This window comes from Mchenga conophoros, linkage group LG23 (genome assembly GCF_057382185.1).
Source record: "Mchenga conophoros isolate Kocher_MC1m ecotype Shallow Benthic linkage group LG23, M_conophoros_male_GT1.1, whole genome shotgun sequence".
NCBI lineage: Eukaryota > Metazoa > Chordata > Actinopteri > Cichliformes > Cichlidae > Mchenga > Mchenga conophoros.
In genome coordinates, this window is record NC_140547.1 from 32,053,055 (window position 1) to 32,069,868 (window position 16,814).

At 40.1% G+C, this 16,814-nt stretch overlaps 1 protein-coding gene across 3 annotated transcripts in view; it reads left to right on the top strand.

Annotated features, from left to right (window-relative positions):
- The window catches only part of xirp2a (xin actin binding repeat containing 2a), an 85,785-nt gene that overhangs the window by 50,460 nt on the left and 18,511 nt on the right, over positions 1 to 16,814 (top strand). For 2 of the 3 annotated variants that reach the window (XM_085265645.1, XM_085265647.1), the window contains exon 3: positions 11,476 to 11,621. In XM_085265645.1, coding sequence (XP_085121771.1) covers positions 11,476 to 11,621 — 146 coding nt within the window. Of the gene's footprint in view, positions 1 to 1,526; positions 1,696 to 11,475; positions 11,622 to 16,814 lie in introns of those variants that run through there. The other variant, XM_085265646.1, reaches the window with a different exon arrangement.

Consider the following 16,814-nt stretch of genomic DNA (forward strand, 5'->3'; position numbering starts at 1 on the left):
CTAGAAATGCTCTCACAATTCAACTCTGTACAGAGTTTTATTCCATTCAGCGCATTGAAAACATTCAAGATTTGGCAGCATTTGCAAGCAACATTTAACTAAAGATCACCATTATATCTAAGACCTGTGTGACAGCAGGCTTCTAAACACAGTGAACTGAGTGTAGGACTAAATGTTAAAAAGAAAGAAAGAAAAGGAATGTGATGTATTTCCATGAAAATGTTATTCAGTATCATAAACCAGCGGTCCCCAACCTTTTTTGCGCCATGGACTGGTTTATGTCCGACAATATTTTCATGGACTGGCCTTTAAGGTTTCACAGATAAATACAACAAAATAAAACAAGTACCGGTACCAAGAAAAAGAAGATTTATTTATAACACACAGGAAAAGACCCAGGGAAACCGAGTTAACAATAAAAACTGTAAAAACCCTGAAAACCATAAATTTCACACCCGAACCTCAACTCTCGCGGCCCGGTGACAAACGACTCACGGGACCCGGAGGTGGGGGACCGCTGTCATAAATAACAAAGGCTGTTGGCTATAAATTGCTAATGCTAATGATGTCATACGCAAAGTATTAAGGACAGTGTGGGACACAAACTTCCATGCAACAGCATCAGGTCAGACTAATGAGTAATATAACAAATTATCAGTTTCAAACTGATGCACTTGATCCTGTCTGAAAACCATACAGTTTTTATTCCTCTCTCTTCTTTTAAGCCTCACTTTAAGGCAGTTTTCATGTGATTGGCATCTCCTTACTTACAAAAGGTGTTAATGACAGGTGGGTGGGGCATCGGTGCCCACGGCTGACTACATTAGAGTCAGTTGTGATATCTCGTGCCAAATGAAGAAATGCTGTCGGAAACCAAGCATTTAGAGAAGTCTGAATCCTGACCTGACGTGTACACACACTACCTAATTTAAAACTCTGGTTTTACAGTGACAGAAAACAGCCCAGGACATAAATGCTGGTACTGCAATACCAATTTTTGCAGGTTTAAGTGCTATTGTGTGTATTGAGTTTTTGAACTTTAGAAAAAGCCAGACTTTGCTTTCAGCCTTTTAACTACACTAGACTAATCTATTCTCAGGATTGCAAGCAGAAGGTGCTCATTTTAATTGGTTAAACCACATCTCTTGTCCTTAGTTGCATGAATTGTGTTTATTAGGCAGTATGTATAAAATATATCTTTCCTGTTTGTGTCAAATCCTAAAATGCCATGATATTTAGCCTGCTAACAAGCAGTGATTCAAAATGCCAAGTGTCTCCCTGCTCTCTGGTGCGTAAATGTAGGACGTACCAAGAGTGAGTTTTTCAGCTCATGTGGTCGGGACGACTGTCTCCATAAGTCTGCTGTGACATAAGGCCGAGAGCATGTTGAGTACCTTGATACTTGACTCTAAAAAAAGCCACATCCACTTACCCCCTTTCCGAAGTCCATCCTATTTTTTACGAAGGGGAACTGCTAAAATAAAATCAGCTGTCACTGGATGCCTGGGCCTCATTGAGCTGGGGAACACACTGCTGGAGCTGGTCTCCAAGCCTCACCGTCTATCTCTAACCAGGATTGACTTTCTGTGCTGGGTTAAGACTGGGTAACAAAAATTGTTTAACTTTCTGGAAGTCCCGTCTTTTTCACTTCCATTGGATTCTATTGTTGTTTCACTTAAACGCAACATACAGAAGGTAAGTGATATATGAAGACTATCAGCATATCAAAGCTGGCTCTTGTACCAACAAAAAAACCACTGTCAGCACAGCAGCACAGCTCTTTGTAAGTGATTTTCCACCGGAGCGTGAGTGGAAGGAGACAGATTGGAAATGGGAGATGGCATTTTAGCTGATAATGAAACAGTTTGATATAGCTGGGCTGCACAGACATGAGACATCTTTGGTGTGAAATCAAGAATAAGATGAAGTGGAGGGGCTCTTTTGTGTTCAGGTGATGGGAGCTTCACAAAGAATGAGATGAGATATTGTAGTATGTTTCTATAATTCCACTAGGATTTGTGCTTTGCCATAAAACATGCATGGGCCCTTCCTGTTTCCACCAGTCATAACCGGCAGCAGTCTCATCTAAGCTATTCTAAAAGCATAACAAATTGGAGACAAAGTGCTTAGCATGGCATAAGGAAACACTCGAGGGTAATCCAGTCTCCTTGTAAAGAAGTTATTTTGATAGATTTGACAGCTTAATTATTCTGCCTGTTTTGCTTTTGTCGGTGAGGAAGAAATCGCCCTCCATGGCTGACATTTCAATTAGTGAAGCTAGTTTTGGCTCTCCTGTCTAGCCTTACCAGATAAGCGCTCTGGTCAGTAAGCACAGAACAGAAATTGTGTGGCTTAAAGCTTCTGTTGTGAGGAGAGGGCAGAGAAGGAGGTGACACCGTCGTGATTAGGGGACGGCTTTGGCCTGCAACACATCTATGGTCCCTGATTTCACTTTGAGCTATGAAGCCATGCCATATTCTCTCACACCCTTAACCACCAAATTCACTCTCATGTTCCTTTTATTTCTCCTCTGACGCTTCCCTCACTAACACCCCCTCTCCCTTCACCTTTTCACTTCTAACCAGCCAATGGTTGCTTTAGAAGAGGCAGTGACAGAAGGTCACTGACCCTCAGCTCAGCTCAGTATTGTCACTGGGCCATGAATACTGCCAGTAGCTTGGCCTCTTCTATTGACTTTACTTTCTTCCCCTTCTAGTACCTCCGAGCTGGTTCCATCATTTGTGCTGCCGCTGTGGCATTGAGAAGATAAGACGCTAATAATCTAAAAGGAAGAAAACAGTGTAATGGATAAATATGCCTGGAAGCATCCATCAAAAAACAAATCACACAGGTTACAAGATTAAGCCTTTAAAAGACGCTTGTTCTGATATGAATACCACACTGTAAACAGATATTTGGCCCTCATTATGCTGGGGCATCTTAAACAATGAGTCTGTGTTCGTAAGCTGATATTAATGCTAATTAAACATCTACTGGTGTCACTGTCAATTAGTGGCAGCATGAGGAGAGAGTTAAATGACTTTAGATGTTTGAAAACATCTTTTAGGAAGTTTCTTTAATTTCTAGAATCTTCTTGAATTTTTCTTAGATGCACATGTGCTCCCCGGCACTCACTCCTGCCCTTTAAATCTCATGTTACAGGGAAACACAACACTGCAGACAAATCTGGATTATAAAAGGACTGGGGATATTTTTTCTTTGGAGTCTGCTGACCTCACCTCCATGCTGCCATAGCTTTACATAGAGCATACCCTTCTCAAAAGCCAGAGATACCTAAAGCACTGTTGTCACTGCTCTCAGTCGTCAGAACCGTCATGTCTCTGCCTCTCTGACAACTCCAGACCATGACGTGAACATTTGTCTCTGGTGATAAATGAGGGCATTATCCTTGGGTTTCTGTCATCAGGCTGGCACCCAGTAACATTGCAGCCTGAGGTGTAGGATTTCCAACCCATATTTATGGGAGGTAGCAGGTTTATTTTCAGATGCTGCTGTTTGGGCAGCTTATTTCCCCCAGTGATGTGTTACTGGCTGCACTACCATGCCACACATAGCAGAAAGCTAAAATTGGTGGGATGAGGAGAGCATGCTTTTGTCACATGTCATCTGAATGAAAGCTTGGTCATGCCGGTATGTGGCACAGCAAAATTCATATGTGTTTGCAACCCGTTCTCATTTTGAACTTGTCACAAACAGTTAGGTGCAGGTTTTAGAATTTTGTTTCTGAACACCACCACAGTGGTTTTTATTAATCATTGTGGTGTTTCTGTTTTGATGCAAGTTATTTAACAAAAATATTGCATTAATTGTTTAAGAATTGTAGCCATTTCTAGACATAGTCCGCCACTTCCAGAGACTGATAAAAATAGGCAGCTAAAAGGTCTGGAGCTGATTTCAACACTGAACTTACATTTGTTAGCTTTTTGAGTTATAGCAGACAATATGAGGTCCAAAGAGCATGTGAAGTAGGTCATTGCTAGGCTGAAAAACTAAAAAACACCAAAGACATCAATGAGAGATTCAATTCAATTCAATTCAATTCAGATTAATTTGGTTTTTTATGTAGTGCCAAATCACAACAGCAGTTGGCTCAAGGCGCTTCATATTCTAAGGTAAAGACCCTACAATAATAGAGAGATAAGCAGGCAAGAATAGGAAAGGGGAAATTCCCCTTTAAAAGAGAGAAACCTCCGGCAGAAACCGGCTCAGGGGCAGCTGTCTGCTCTGACCGGTTGGGGGTAAGAGGAGGAAAACATGATAAAAGACACACTGTAGAATGAGATGAATAAAAGATTAAATGCAAAGTAGTCTATAAAGATATTCAAGTTACATCAATTTAATAAAATTTTGTTTATATAGTGCCAAATCATAACTACAGTTGCCTACAATAATACAAAATAGTACAAAGAAAACAGAGAAAAAACAAAAAATCACATGACCCCTTATGAGCAAAAGCTTTGGCGACAGTTGGAAGGAAGAAACCTCTGGCAGAACCAGGCTTAGGGAGGGGTGGCCCTCTGAGGGGAGGAAAACGGGACAAAGACATACTGTGGAAGAGAGCCAGAGATAATAACTAATGAATGCAGACAAGTGTATAAACACATAGTGAGTGAAAAATTTGACTGAAGAAGAGACACTCAATGCATCATGGGAATCCCCTAACAGCCTAGACCTATTGCAGCATATATAAGGGAGGACTTTCCTTTTTCATAAAGCATGTACCGTATTTCCCGGACTACAAAGCGCACCTGAATATTAGCCGCACAAGCTAAAATCAGAGGAAAATCCTGTTTTGTACATACATTAGCTGCACCTGACTAAAAGCCGCAGGTGTTTCAATGTTAACTTATCATATGTAAGAGAATATGCACAAAGGGAATTGTCAGGAAAGAGATGGCTGTTTGGAGACACACCCCTTTTATTAATATTTTGAAAAACAAGTTATAGGTACATATTTGCATAACTTTTTAGGTATATGTACAAGTACCGGTAATTGCAAGTAGGAAACATGTACTGTGCTTCATAAGTAACTCTCTTCATGAGTAACAAATGTAGTACATAACAATAACCTACAGCACACCAGAAAAATAGATTCAGACTACCTTTTAGGCTCAGGTGCAGTGACACGGCTTTAACAAGAAGAAAAGTCAGTCATTCACCACCATCTTTCTCTTCTTCCTGCGCTCTAAAACCACCAAAGTCCTCTTCCCCAGTGTCGGAAACGAACAGGCTCAGGGTGGCTTCGTCATCCACTCTCAGCTTCTTTCCTTCGTTGTCACTTTCAAAACCAAACAAATCCTCCTTGTCAGTATCAGAATCGAACACCCTCAGAAGGGCCGTGGCGGTGTCCTCCTCTCCATCATGCAGCAGTCCAGCCCTTCGAAATCCGTTGGTGATCCTGGATGTTTTCACACTTTTCCACGCTGTCAGATTCCACCGGTGGAGTTGAGCATAACTTGCTTTTCGCAAGTTTATTGCTGCTCGTCATCCACGCCTCCCGCTGAACGCATAGCGCTACTTTGAAGTTTGTTTTTCGTGCTACTTATACGCCACTATGTTGCCTGGCGGATGGACATGTGACCAACATGCCACTCTTGAACCCCGATACTGTGTGTCTGATCACATGCCCTTCCGCCAGGCATAGTGCCGTACAACAGCGGAACAAACAAAACAAATCGTCTTATGATATGACAAAAATCCTGGACAATCCATAGAAAAGCCGCACCTGACTAAAAGCTGCAGGGTTCAAAGCTTGTGCAAAAAGTAGCGGCTTATAGCCCGACAATTACGGTAGTAAGGATCACTGATCCAACCCTTACTATATGGGGTGGCTGTAGCTCAGGTGGCAGAGCAGGTCAGCCACTAATCAGAAGGTCGGTGGTTCGACCTTGGGCAAGATACTAACCCCATGTTTGCCTACTGGTGGTGGTCAGAGGGCCCGGTGGTGCCAGTGTCCGGCAGCCTCGCCTCTGTCAGTGCGCCCCAGGGCAGCTGTGGCTACAATGTAGCTTGCCATCGCCAGTGTGTGAATGTGTGTGTGAATGGGTGAATGACTGAATGTAGTGTAAAGCGCTTTGGGGTCCTTAGGGACTAGAAAAGCGCTATACAAATGCAGGCCAGGCCATATGCTTTATCAAAAAGGAAAGCTTTAAGCCTACTCTTAAAAGTAGAGATAGTGTCTGTCTCCCAAATCCAAATTGGAAGCTGGTTCCACAGAAAAGGGTCCTGAAAGCTGAAGACTCCACCTCTGTCCAAGATAGAGTAAGCATCTGGTTATATATCTAAGATTTTTAGGGTCAAGTACAATTTCTTTAATTTTATCTGAATTTGGAAGCAGAACATTTGCAGTCATCCAGGTCTTTATGTTTTTAAGACATTCCTGCCATTTAACTAATTGGTGTGGCTCCATGGATAGATAAAATTGGGTGTCATGGGCATAGCAGAGAAAAAGCATGGGATACCTTCAAGGGAAACATGTATAATGTAAACAGAATTGGTCCCAGCACTGAACCCTGTGGAACTCCATAATTAACCTCAGTGTGTGTCCATTTACATGAACAAATTAGAGTCTATTAGATAGATATGATACAAAACATTGGAGCACAGTACCTGTAATACCTATAGCGCTGCACTCAGCAAGGGTCAAGCGGGAGAACCACACTTTGTAGGGGATGCTGCTCTGCACTATTTTGGCACAAGGCATTGAAGAAGATAACAGTAGTTAAATTATATCTTTACAGCACTTTCAGAAAGACATATACTTTGATGAAATCTATTCCCTACTGCTGTGTAACCCATTATTGTAAATTTAAATGTTATTAGGAAATTATCAGAAGGTTTTCAGGAAACACTGCCAAATGTTCAGTTTCTGTCCCATATGTTAAAACAAGATCTGGAGTGTGATTAAAGTGGTGGGTGGGTTCTTTTACATTTTGAGAGAAGACAATTGAGTCTAATAAGTGCCGTGTTGAAGCTGTCATTTTTAGTTTCTAAATGGATGTTAAAATCACCCACAAAAATTCTTTTATCTGAGCTGAGCACTAAATCAGATAAAAAGTCTGAGAAATCAGACAGAAACTCTGTGTAAGGCCCAGGTAGACAATAGATGATAGCAAGTTAAACTAGTTTTTGAATTTTTCAACTAAGTTGGACAAATGAGTCATTCAAATGAATTAAAACTCTGTCTGGGTCTTAGGTTGATTAACAAGCTGGAGTGGGAGATTGCTGTGACCCCCCGTCTGCCTGTGCTTCAGCTAAGGGGTGTTAATTAATTAAAACAAACATAATCATGTTGTAACAAGGGTCTGTAAGGCAGAGTAAATTAATTTGTTGATCAATTATTAATTCATGTACTAACAGAGACTTAGAAGAGAGAGACCTAATGTTTAATAATCCACATTATAGTGTTTTACTCTTTGGTGCAGTTGTGGATATTATATATTGCAATTTAAGGAGAACATGCAGCTAAACATGTCACTCCTGGTCCGACTGGGAAGGGGACAAGAGAAAACTACAGAGTTGTTGTTTTGGCAAAGTTACACACTGATTGAATATGAACTTCAGTTACTTCCATCTGTTGTAACCTGGTGTCATTACTGGTGATGTGAATTATATGGAGTTCTTGTTTACCTTTAGACAGCAGTTTTAGATTTCCCTTAATGTCACTTGCTCTGGTCCCTGGAAGATAATTGACCTATTGTTGCTGGTGTCTCTAGCTTCACATGTCTGAAAGCAGAACTGCCAAAACAGTTAAACGCATGAATGGGTTTGTGGTGTACCTGGGGATTCTATTTAGGACTACACTTTGTCCTTACCATCACCCATGCCAGCTTGTTTTCCTTGCTCCTCGGGACAATCTGCCGGCGAGAGCTAATGGTGGCTACACTATCTTCGGCTACACTAACTATAGGGCCTGGCAAGCTACTGTAAGGATTTTTCAAGGTTGCGAAGTGGGTTCTTCAATTCAGTGATCCTGACCTCCAAAGCTGGAAACAGGCTACATTTATTACTGGTATCATTATTACTAAAGGAAGCCGAGGAGTAACTAAACATCTGACACAATGAGCAAGAAAGTGCAGGAAGGACAGGTGAATAGGGCATGCTGTTAGTGGGTCAACTACGAGCTAAGCTAAGTCAGCAAATCCCTAAAGAGACAGTGAGCGAGTACTACTGTGAATATAATTAGTTTTAATTCTGAATTTAACAGAGAGCCAATGAAGTGAAGCTTGCTGCATTTTGAATCAACTGAAGGCTTTTTAAGGAGCTTTTTGTACATCCTGATAATGATGAATTATAATTGTCCAGGACATAAGTAACAAATGCATGTACTATTTTAATTTTTAAGTTGACATATTGTGCCAATGCAAGAAAGTAGTCCTATATATGCTTATAATATACACATTGAAGTACATATTCTGTTCAGAGATGACTCCGCAATTCCCCAGTGTTACTGGAGTCCAAGGTAATGGCATCTAAAGTGAGTGTCTACTTAGATATCCTGTTTCTAAGCCTTTGGACAAGTACCGAACATAACCAATTGCAAATTATGACAAAAGGCATACTGGAAACCCCAGAGACTTTCCCAAGTCTAACAACTGGGATATTCTCTAATGGCCAAGTAGTCACCTGGTGTCAGTCTAAGAGAGTTTGCTTTTTAGGTATTAAATACAAAACTCTATACTCAGACCCAAAAACAAGCTGCAACTGGACCTCAGGCAGTAATTGACTACAAATGATTTTCATCCTAGTGTTCAAAACAATCCTTATATTTAGAATTATCCTAGTTTGTCCGATCATTTATTAGCCTTTGAAAATTAGGGACTGCGTATAAAAATGCCTTCAGTTCAAAAATAGTTACAGCAATACTTATTGAACCATTTGAATTGTAATGTCTTTACACTGATTAAGATTTTTACCTAGTCTTTCAATGTGCACTGTAATCTCACTGTAAGTGCCTCAGTATCTGTCAGATGTGTTCTGCTGGTGTCCACACAAATGCTGAAACCATAATAGTAGTGGTTTTATGGTGGAAAAGTAAATTGTGGAAAAGCTACAGTAATAGACTGGAAATCGCAAAGCATCCTGGGTAGTTGCCACCCATGTCAAACAACATCAGAAATATGAATGGCTTCAAGTTCCCATTCAGGTGTCGCAGTACTCAGGCAGGCACTCCCCTGATCTGCAATACATGCAAACAGTTTTGCATCTGTTAGCCAGCAACGACACTTTACTGTACTGAAAGTTTTGTTCTTTTCAATTTTGCATTTCAGTTTTTAGTGTAACATCTCACAGCACTACATACATGCTTATAACACATATGATTTTACTGGCATTTAATACTGCACTGTAATAATATAGAAGTTACACATAGTTGCAATAAACTGTAGTGTGAATCTTAAAAATAAGTCATTCAGATGTGAAGTAGTTTTATGTCTTTTCTGATAGCACAATGTTTTATTTGTAGCTTGCTGCCTCTTTGTTCTCTGTTGATACCGCTCTCGAGCAGCCACAACTTCCTCTTCTGTGTGTTATGATGTAACCCTGTGACGATCACACTCTCGCATTTCATAAGCTGATTTGCCTAAAACAAAAGCAGGGAGGGTTTCTTTGCTTTAACTATCCTGCTGCCTGTGACCACGTAACAGTTTGATGTGGGCCTGAAGTATAACAAAAGTATCCAGTCAGGATCACATTCCATTCAGGTCATAGGTACGGCTGTATCAGTCAACAAAAACATAGATCACCATTCTGCTGTGTTTCACCACAATTTACGGCCACAATTTAACTTTCAAACCTCCATTTATTCCATTATAAGCACTGGTGACATCATAATTCCAAGCTAATAAAGGAGCATCTCTTTTACAGAAAATGTAAATCGTTTTTCATCAATCATGGAACGGTTTTTATTTGTTGTTCTGTTTTTAGCTTCAAATAACAGAAGTTAAAAAAGAAAGAGGAAAAAAAACATTTTGACATTAAGCTGGAAAATGTTGCCTTCAGGAAAGCAGAAGAGTTGACCTTGTTCAATAAACAAATTCCCATTTATTTTTTTCATAAACACCTTAGGTCTTATCACTGCTTACTATGTTTATCTAAACAATTACTGAAATTAAAATTCTGAAGTTTTCTTTCATATCTGCATATTCTTATAGACGTGTTGTTCCAAGCAGCAGTTAGGTTAAATGTAACCAAAGTTGAAATTAAAAAGTGGGGCACTGACCAAGTCATGAGTCTTTTTTTGTAATGCTGAGGGGAGCATTGAGACTCCATTGATATGTTGCTGTGGTTCAATAATAGAGATCGGGCTTTAAATGAATTCGTTTGGAAGACATAGAAATGATGAGTGGAATATGATAAGCCACAGCCATTTAATAAATGGGCATTAGGATAGATAAGCACAAACACTATATACTCTACAAAGCAGTGTGTACTTTACATGGCTCTTATCTGTATACTACAGAATCACCAAAGGGAACATTTATTTAATCCATCCATCCATCCATCCAAATGCATTGAGGAAGCAACATTTTTCAAATATTTTTTTCCTCTGTTATGAAGTCAAACTTCCTGGCATCCACTTTTTGCCAAGTTATACCAACATACATGTCGAGAAAAAATACAAGCACCTAATGTGAAAGTACAGCCAGGAGGAACATTTCAAAATGTCAAAAGGTCACAGCATGAGCATATAATAAGGGAGAATAATTTATATTTTGGGTCTGCTTCATCCCACGGTGTTGTTGGCTGAAAACATGCCAAGAGCTAAAAGGTCCGGTGTAGGCGTATTTTGAGCCTTATTGGAGCCTTCTCTGTTGCCTAATGATGCTTTGTAGCACAGAAAAGTCAAATCTAAAATCAATGGTCCTCTCTAATTGGCCATCCACAGGGATGTTCTGTGCAACATGTAGGCTGATGAGTATCCTGCTTCTTTTATGTGTCAGTATTTGATCAGGATCATTTGACTCTTACAATTTCTTGGTTAAAATATCTGTGGCATGTTGAACTAAATCAGATGTCTGTATAAAACTCATAAAACTCAATATAAATCGTCTTTGATTGATTTTTTTAATTGCTAGTAAACAGCAAAAAGAAGAGCTTGAAACCCAACCAACACCTACATATGCTATGTATGTTTTAATGTATTATAGTGTTATGTAATATTTTAATGGGTGCTATTCTGTCTAAACTGCCGAATAAAAATAATCTATTCCCTCATTCAGCTTCTTCCACTGTAACAGACTCGTCATGCACAAAACTGTCCCTTATGTCCAATTAAATGGCACGCTCTGTCGCAGCAGTCACTGATGTGCCAGAAAAGTAATGAGTAGGTGTAAATTTTCTGCAGTTTTCTTGAGAAGACATATCCAGCAATAGGATAAAGTTCAGTTTAGCTTGCTGGGAATTTTTAAATTTTAAATAAGCATCTTAATGGTTAATATCTCTTTGTGTGTGTAGCTGCTGGCAGCGCAGGTAGACATCCCAAGGAGAGGGCCCCGAGCGCTGAGGACCAGGAGGCTGAGTCGGTGTCGGTGAAAGAGCGGCTGGCAATGTATCAGGCTGCCGTGTCCAAGAAAGAAAGCAGCAGCTCCTCCTCTGCAGTGGTAAGATTATACTTGCACATGCACATAATGAAAGATGAAGGTGGGGATGTGTAGGCAGCCACAGAGACAGTAGACAATCACCCACAGGAAATCTACTGTCCTGCTTGTATTGAATCCATTACAGGATGGGAAGAACAATGGAAGTCAAGAGGAATCATCTAGTAGTGTTTTCTTACAAAACTGGTCAATCTGGAAGTGAATCGTTTTTTTCATTCCAGTTTATTTTATTACATATTTCTAATAAATCAGCAGGCATTTGGCTGTCAGCTAAATTCTACACAATTATGTAATGATTAAATAAAAATTGATGGAGTATTTTATGAAAAAAAGATCCAAATCATGCATTAGATGAATGGAAAACAGTCTATTATTATTGTAAAAATTTCAAGAAAGAAAAAGTGACATTCACAGAAAATTGAGCATGTAAATTATTAAGCAAATATTTAAAGAAAAAATTAGATGAGCTTATAAAACATAACATATTATAAATATTTTAAGCGAGGTTTTTCAACCCCTTTTGCTTGTGACCACTAATGCAGGGTTCAAATTACACAATATCAGCCTGATATTAGCCAGGAGAACAGCTCAGCGAAGCTGTAGACTAAAGCACTGATGGGCCATGCTGTTCTTTTACTATGATCCAGAGACTGGTGCAAAGTAGGTTTTTCTTTCTTACAATGATGGCCAGTACTGTGCGCGCACTTCAGATGAAATTGTTACACAGAGTGGACTCTGCCATCTCCTTCCTGAAAGACATGTTGACATTGGTCATGTTTTACAGCCAACTAAGGCTAAGAATTTATGACTATAGAGCAGTAAATTTATGCCCCCACCCTGCACCCCAACAGCACACAAACATACTGTTTGTGCTGCCTGTCTGCACTCTACATGGATGTCTGCACCTTTCTGCACTCTTTCCTTGCTGATTAATTTGAGAGTAAATATTAATCTACTATATTACCCAAAAAAGTACTATTAGCGGACAATGACAAGCAGTAGAAGAATTTTATAAACCATTTCTTTAAGAAGGAAACTATAAAACACTGAAATCACCCATCGTAACTGATCCTAGCTCGCTGAAAGCAGAGCCAGCAGCAGCTTGCCTCACACGCTGGTCTCAGTTTAACATGAATGACCAGAGGTGTATTAACAATGTACATGCCAAAACACCAGAAAACACTACTTGTCCCTCATCTTGCCCAGCTTCAGTCATTGTTAACAGGAAACGGACACACCTATAAAATATATACAGCTAGTTTCTTCTGAGTATGAAAACAAGCTGAGGGTTCAGCAACAGCAACAATTACTAACTGCGGCTACAAGACAACAGTAATATAAAGGATGACCCACGAGGGGCCTTAGTATATTTTAATTTATGTCTGTTTTTAGATGTAACATTGTGTTGTCTAATTAGATAAGGTATTGTGTAGCATGAACCATGCAATACAAACTAGTATTTAATTGGCCCATGTGTCACTCCTGGTGTGTGCAAAAAACACCAAAATATACAAAATATAAAAGGTACTTCTGCATCTTTTTAAACAAAGGTGAACAGAAAAAAACAGCATGATAACTGGGTTTTTTGTTTTTTAATTTAAAAGATAGTGAAATGACCTCATTGGCTGTCTATTACAGGCTTTGGTAACAATGTAATAATACAATTGATAATAGATTTCCAGCCACTGTCAAGACCATGTGGCCCGTTAGCAAATGGGACCCGAATGCAGAACCAAGAGAGACTCAGTGAAAAGTTTACAGTCTTTCTTATGAATTTGTTACCATGGGGAACTGAGCAAAGGTAAACACTGGGAATTTCATCTTAAAATTTCATCTCGTTCAATGATGATTATAGTCGTCCTACTAGGTGGCGCTCTAACCATTACTGACAAATTATACTGGCATATCAAACCTTTCCGAGCTTGACTCCCAACTGATGCCTGCGATGTTTGGGAGAGATTGGACATTGTGTTTTTGAGTGACAGCAGATTACTGTTTTTTGGCGAGTGATTGAAACTCCACGTACCGCCATGACCACCCCGTTTCGCCAAACATAAAAAGCTTCTCAATTTAACATCACAACGGTCTTTAGGTTCCATGCGTCCATTTCATGAGATTGTGTTGATATGATGAAATCCCTAGGAGGAGTTTGTCAAAGTACGAGGCCTGAAAAGAGGGGAAAATGTCGCCAAAATTACACTTGAATTTTAAAATGGCTGACTTCCTGTTGGATTTGGGCTATTGCTCCAAGAGACTTTTTTGTACATCTTGATATCTTACATAAGCTTACCAAGTGTTCAGACTCATAGATGAAACAAAGAGCAGGGGCTGGTCTTTTGAAATTTTGTAGGGGGCACTGTGGACCCATTTTAAAATATTACATGAAAATAATTACATATCAAGAAAGCCGTCCTCACATTGGAGGAGTGTGCAAAATTTCAAGAATTTGTGAGCTTTCCAAGCCCCTCAAAAGCTTCTTCCTGTTTCAGGGTGAATCAACTTGCCACTTGGGTGCGCCGTTCAACTTAAACTCACAATTGTCTCACTGAACCATCAAGAGGGACTGATGTTTATTCTCACTACTTTTCAGGTTGATCTAAACAACCTGTGAGGAACAGTGCATCAAAGTATAAGACAGACTGGATTTCTTTGAGTTATAGCAATTTCGTTTTTCATGGCAAAACATCAATGTTCGCCATGCTGCTTGGGGTCACACCCTGCTGTGAAAACTCACAGTTTTCAATGTATTGCCAAGTCCAGCCCCTTAATGCTTTCCTGGAGAAATTTCAGGCTACGTGGGTCACCCACCTCTATCTGGTTGTTCAGTCTGACGTCACTAGCCGTGTCTGGACCTAAACTCCGCTGCAGGTCCATATATCAAACGATCACTAAGGCATTACTGAGAGTTGAAAAACTGTCTAAAGTCTTTCATCTTTAATAAAATGATCAGCGTTCTGCTCTACCAGGTGTAACAATTGAGTTTAACATCCAGGCATCCATGAAAACGGAATTTATGACATTTAATGGAGTTAGAAGTTAGCAGGGAGTTAGCTCGCTAGCTTCTATCTAAATACAATATAGCACGTCCTGACTGCGGGGTTTTGGAAACAAATTAAAACGTACAGCTCTGTTATCACTTCCAGCATAAATGAAGACAGAAAACTAAAAAGCAGTGACGTTTGTAGGGTTACTGAAGTTGGACTAGCTGGTATATAATGATGTGCTACGTGACCGCTAGCGACACAGCTATGTTAGCATAATATAAACAAGCTAAAGTTAACGTGAGTGTTCTCGGTGGTCAGGAACAAATGTAATTGCATGGCAAGATACTGTAAAAGGACCAAACTTCAGCCAGGAGAACAACTGAGATAATCCATCCACAATACGAGGTTAGTCATTCATATACTGCTGCATGGGCTCGGCTGTAGTTACATCCTAAGGTTTTAAAAACTGAGCTTAAATAAATGATTAGCGGTAATAAAAGCCGAGGGAGGTCAACAGTGATCACTGACTGTTTTAGGAGCTTTTTGAGATCAAATAGAAGAAAATACATAACATTAAACATGTTAACAACACAAAAGCCATATTAAACGCAGACTACTTTAGACCCGGAAGTAGGATTCGTCGCGTCGTCACTGAACAACCGGATACTGTACCCCAAAGTGTAAAACATGACATTTCCTGTTCCCACTAGGTGGCGCTGTTGCTGCTGTCAAATATAGCAGTTGAAATATGTTCAGGGGCGGAGCCTTATCATATGTCAGAAGCAAATAAGAATTTCATGGCAAATGATTAAAATTCACCGTGGCGCCACGGCCACACCCTTGTCCGAAAACTCAAAAGCTCCGCAATTTAATATGGCCCAGGTGTGTAGTTGAGACTGACCAAATATGAAGCTGATCCAATCAAATTTCTATGAGGAGTTCGCAAAACTTGGAAAAAAGGCATGGAAATGGCTAAATCACCTTCAATCCAAAATGGCAGACTTCCTGTTGGGTTTGCGTCAATGGTCCCACTGACTTTTTTGTTCGTCTCAGCATGATACACATGTGGGCCAAAGTTCATTCATGTAGCTCAAATTATGTATTCGTAGGACTTCATTTAACAACGCTCCAGGGTCATTTGTACCGCCGATATGTGAAACCATTACAATACAAAACTTTTCACCAGACCTGACACTTGTGCAAAATTTCATGAGTTTTTGAGCATGTTAAAGCCCTCAAAACGGCACTTTGTTTTGCCTGAATAATAAGAAGAAATGGAGCAGATACAATAGAGCCTTCACACTCTCAGTACTCAGGCCCTAAATATACGACCAGGAAATCAGAAGTTTAAACAATGAGGTTAGATTTGGCTTTGAGAGAGGCAGACTATCTGGTGAATACTGGATGGATCAGGTGGTCGTGTTATACTTGGGCTAATGATGATGATCAGCAACACTGTGTCAGACTGAGCGTGAACAGAGAACTCTGCCCACTGGGGAGGATAATGCCTGAAGGAACCGTAACCGGTAACCAGGAGGAAGGATAAACCGGATCAACCTGGATTTTTTATTCTATGTGTGTATTATAGTTCCATTCGCTTCCGCTTATCCTTTTTCAGGGTCGCGGGGGGCGCTGGAGCCTATCCCAGCTGTCATAGGGCGAGAGGCGGGGTACACCCTGGACAGGTCGCCAGTCTGTCGCAGGGCCAACATACAGGGACAGACAACCATTCGCACATTCACACCTAGTGACAATTTGGGTTATCCAATCAACCTATCCCCACTAAGTGCATGTCTTTGGACGGTGGGAGGAAGCCGGAGTACCCGGAAGGAACCCACGCAAACATGGGGAGAACATGCAAACTCCACACAGAAAGACCCTGGCCTGATGGTGGAATTGAACTCAGGACCTTCTTGCTGTGCGGCAACAGTGCTAACCACCGTGCCACCGTGCTGCCATGTGTGTATTATAGTTATAAGATTTATTTTGATCACTTTTTTATTAGATGTGAGACTAAAACCTTTTCAGTAAACTATTTCAGTCAGCATTTAACCAGTGGATTATGTAAAAATCAAGGTCTAACACATTTGTTCAATTTGTTACTGTACAAAATGATAGAGCAAAAAAAAACTACCATGGCCTACTCATTGTAACTGTAGGCATAATTTAAAGAAAAATAGTCATCATCAGAGCTTCAAACATTATTTCTTCT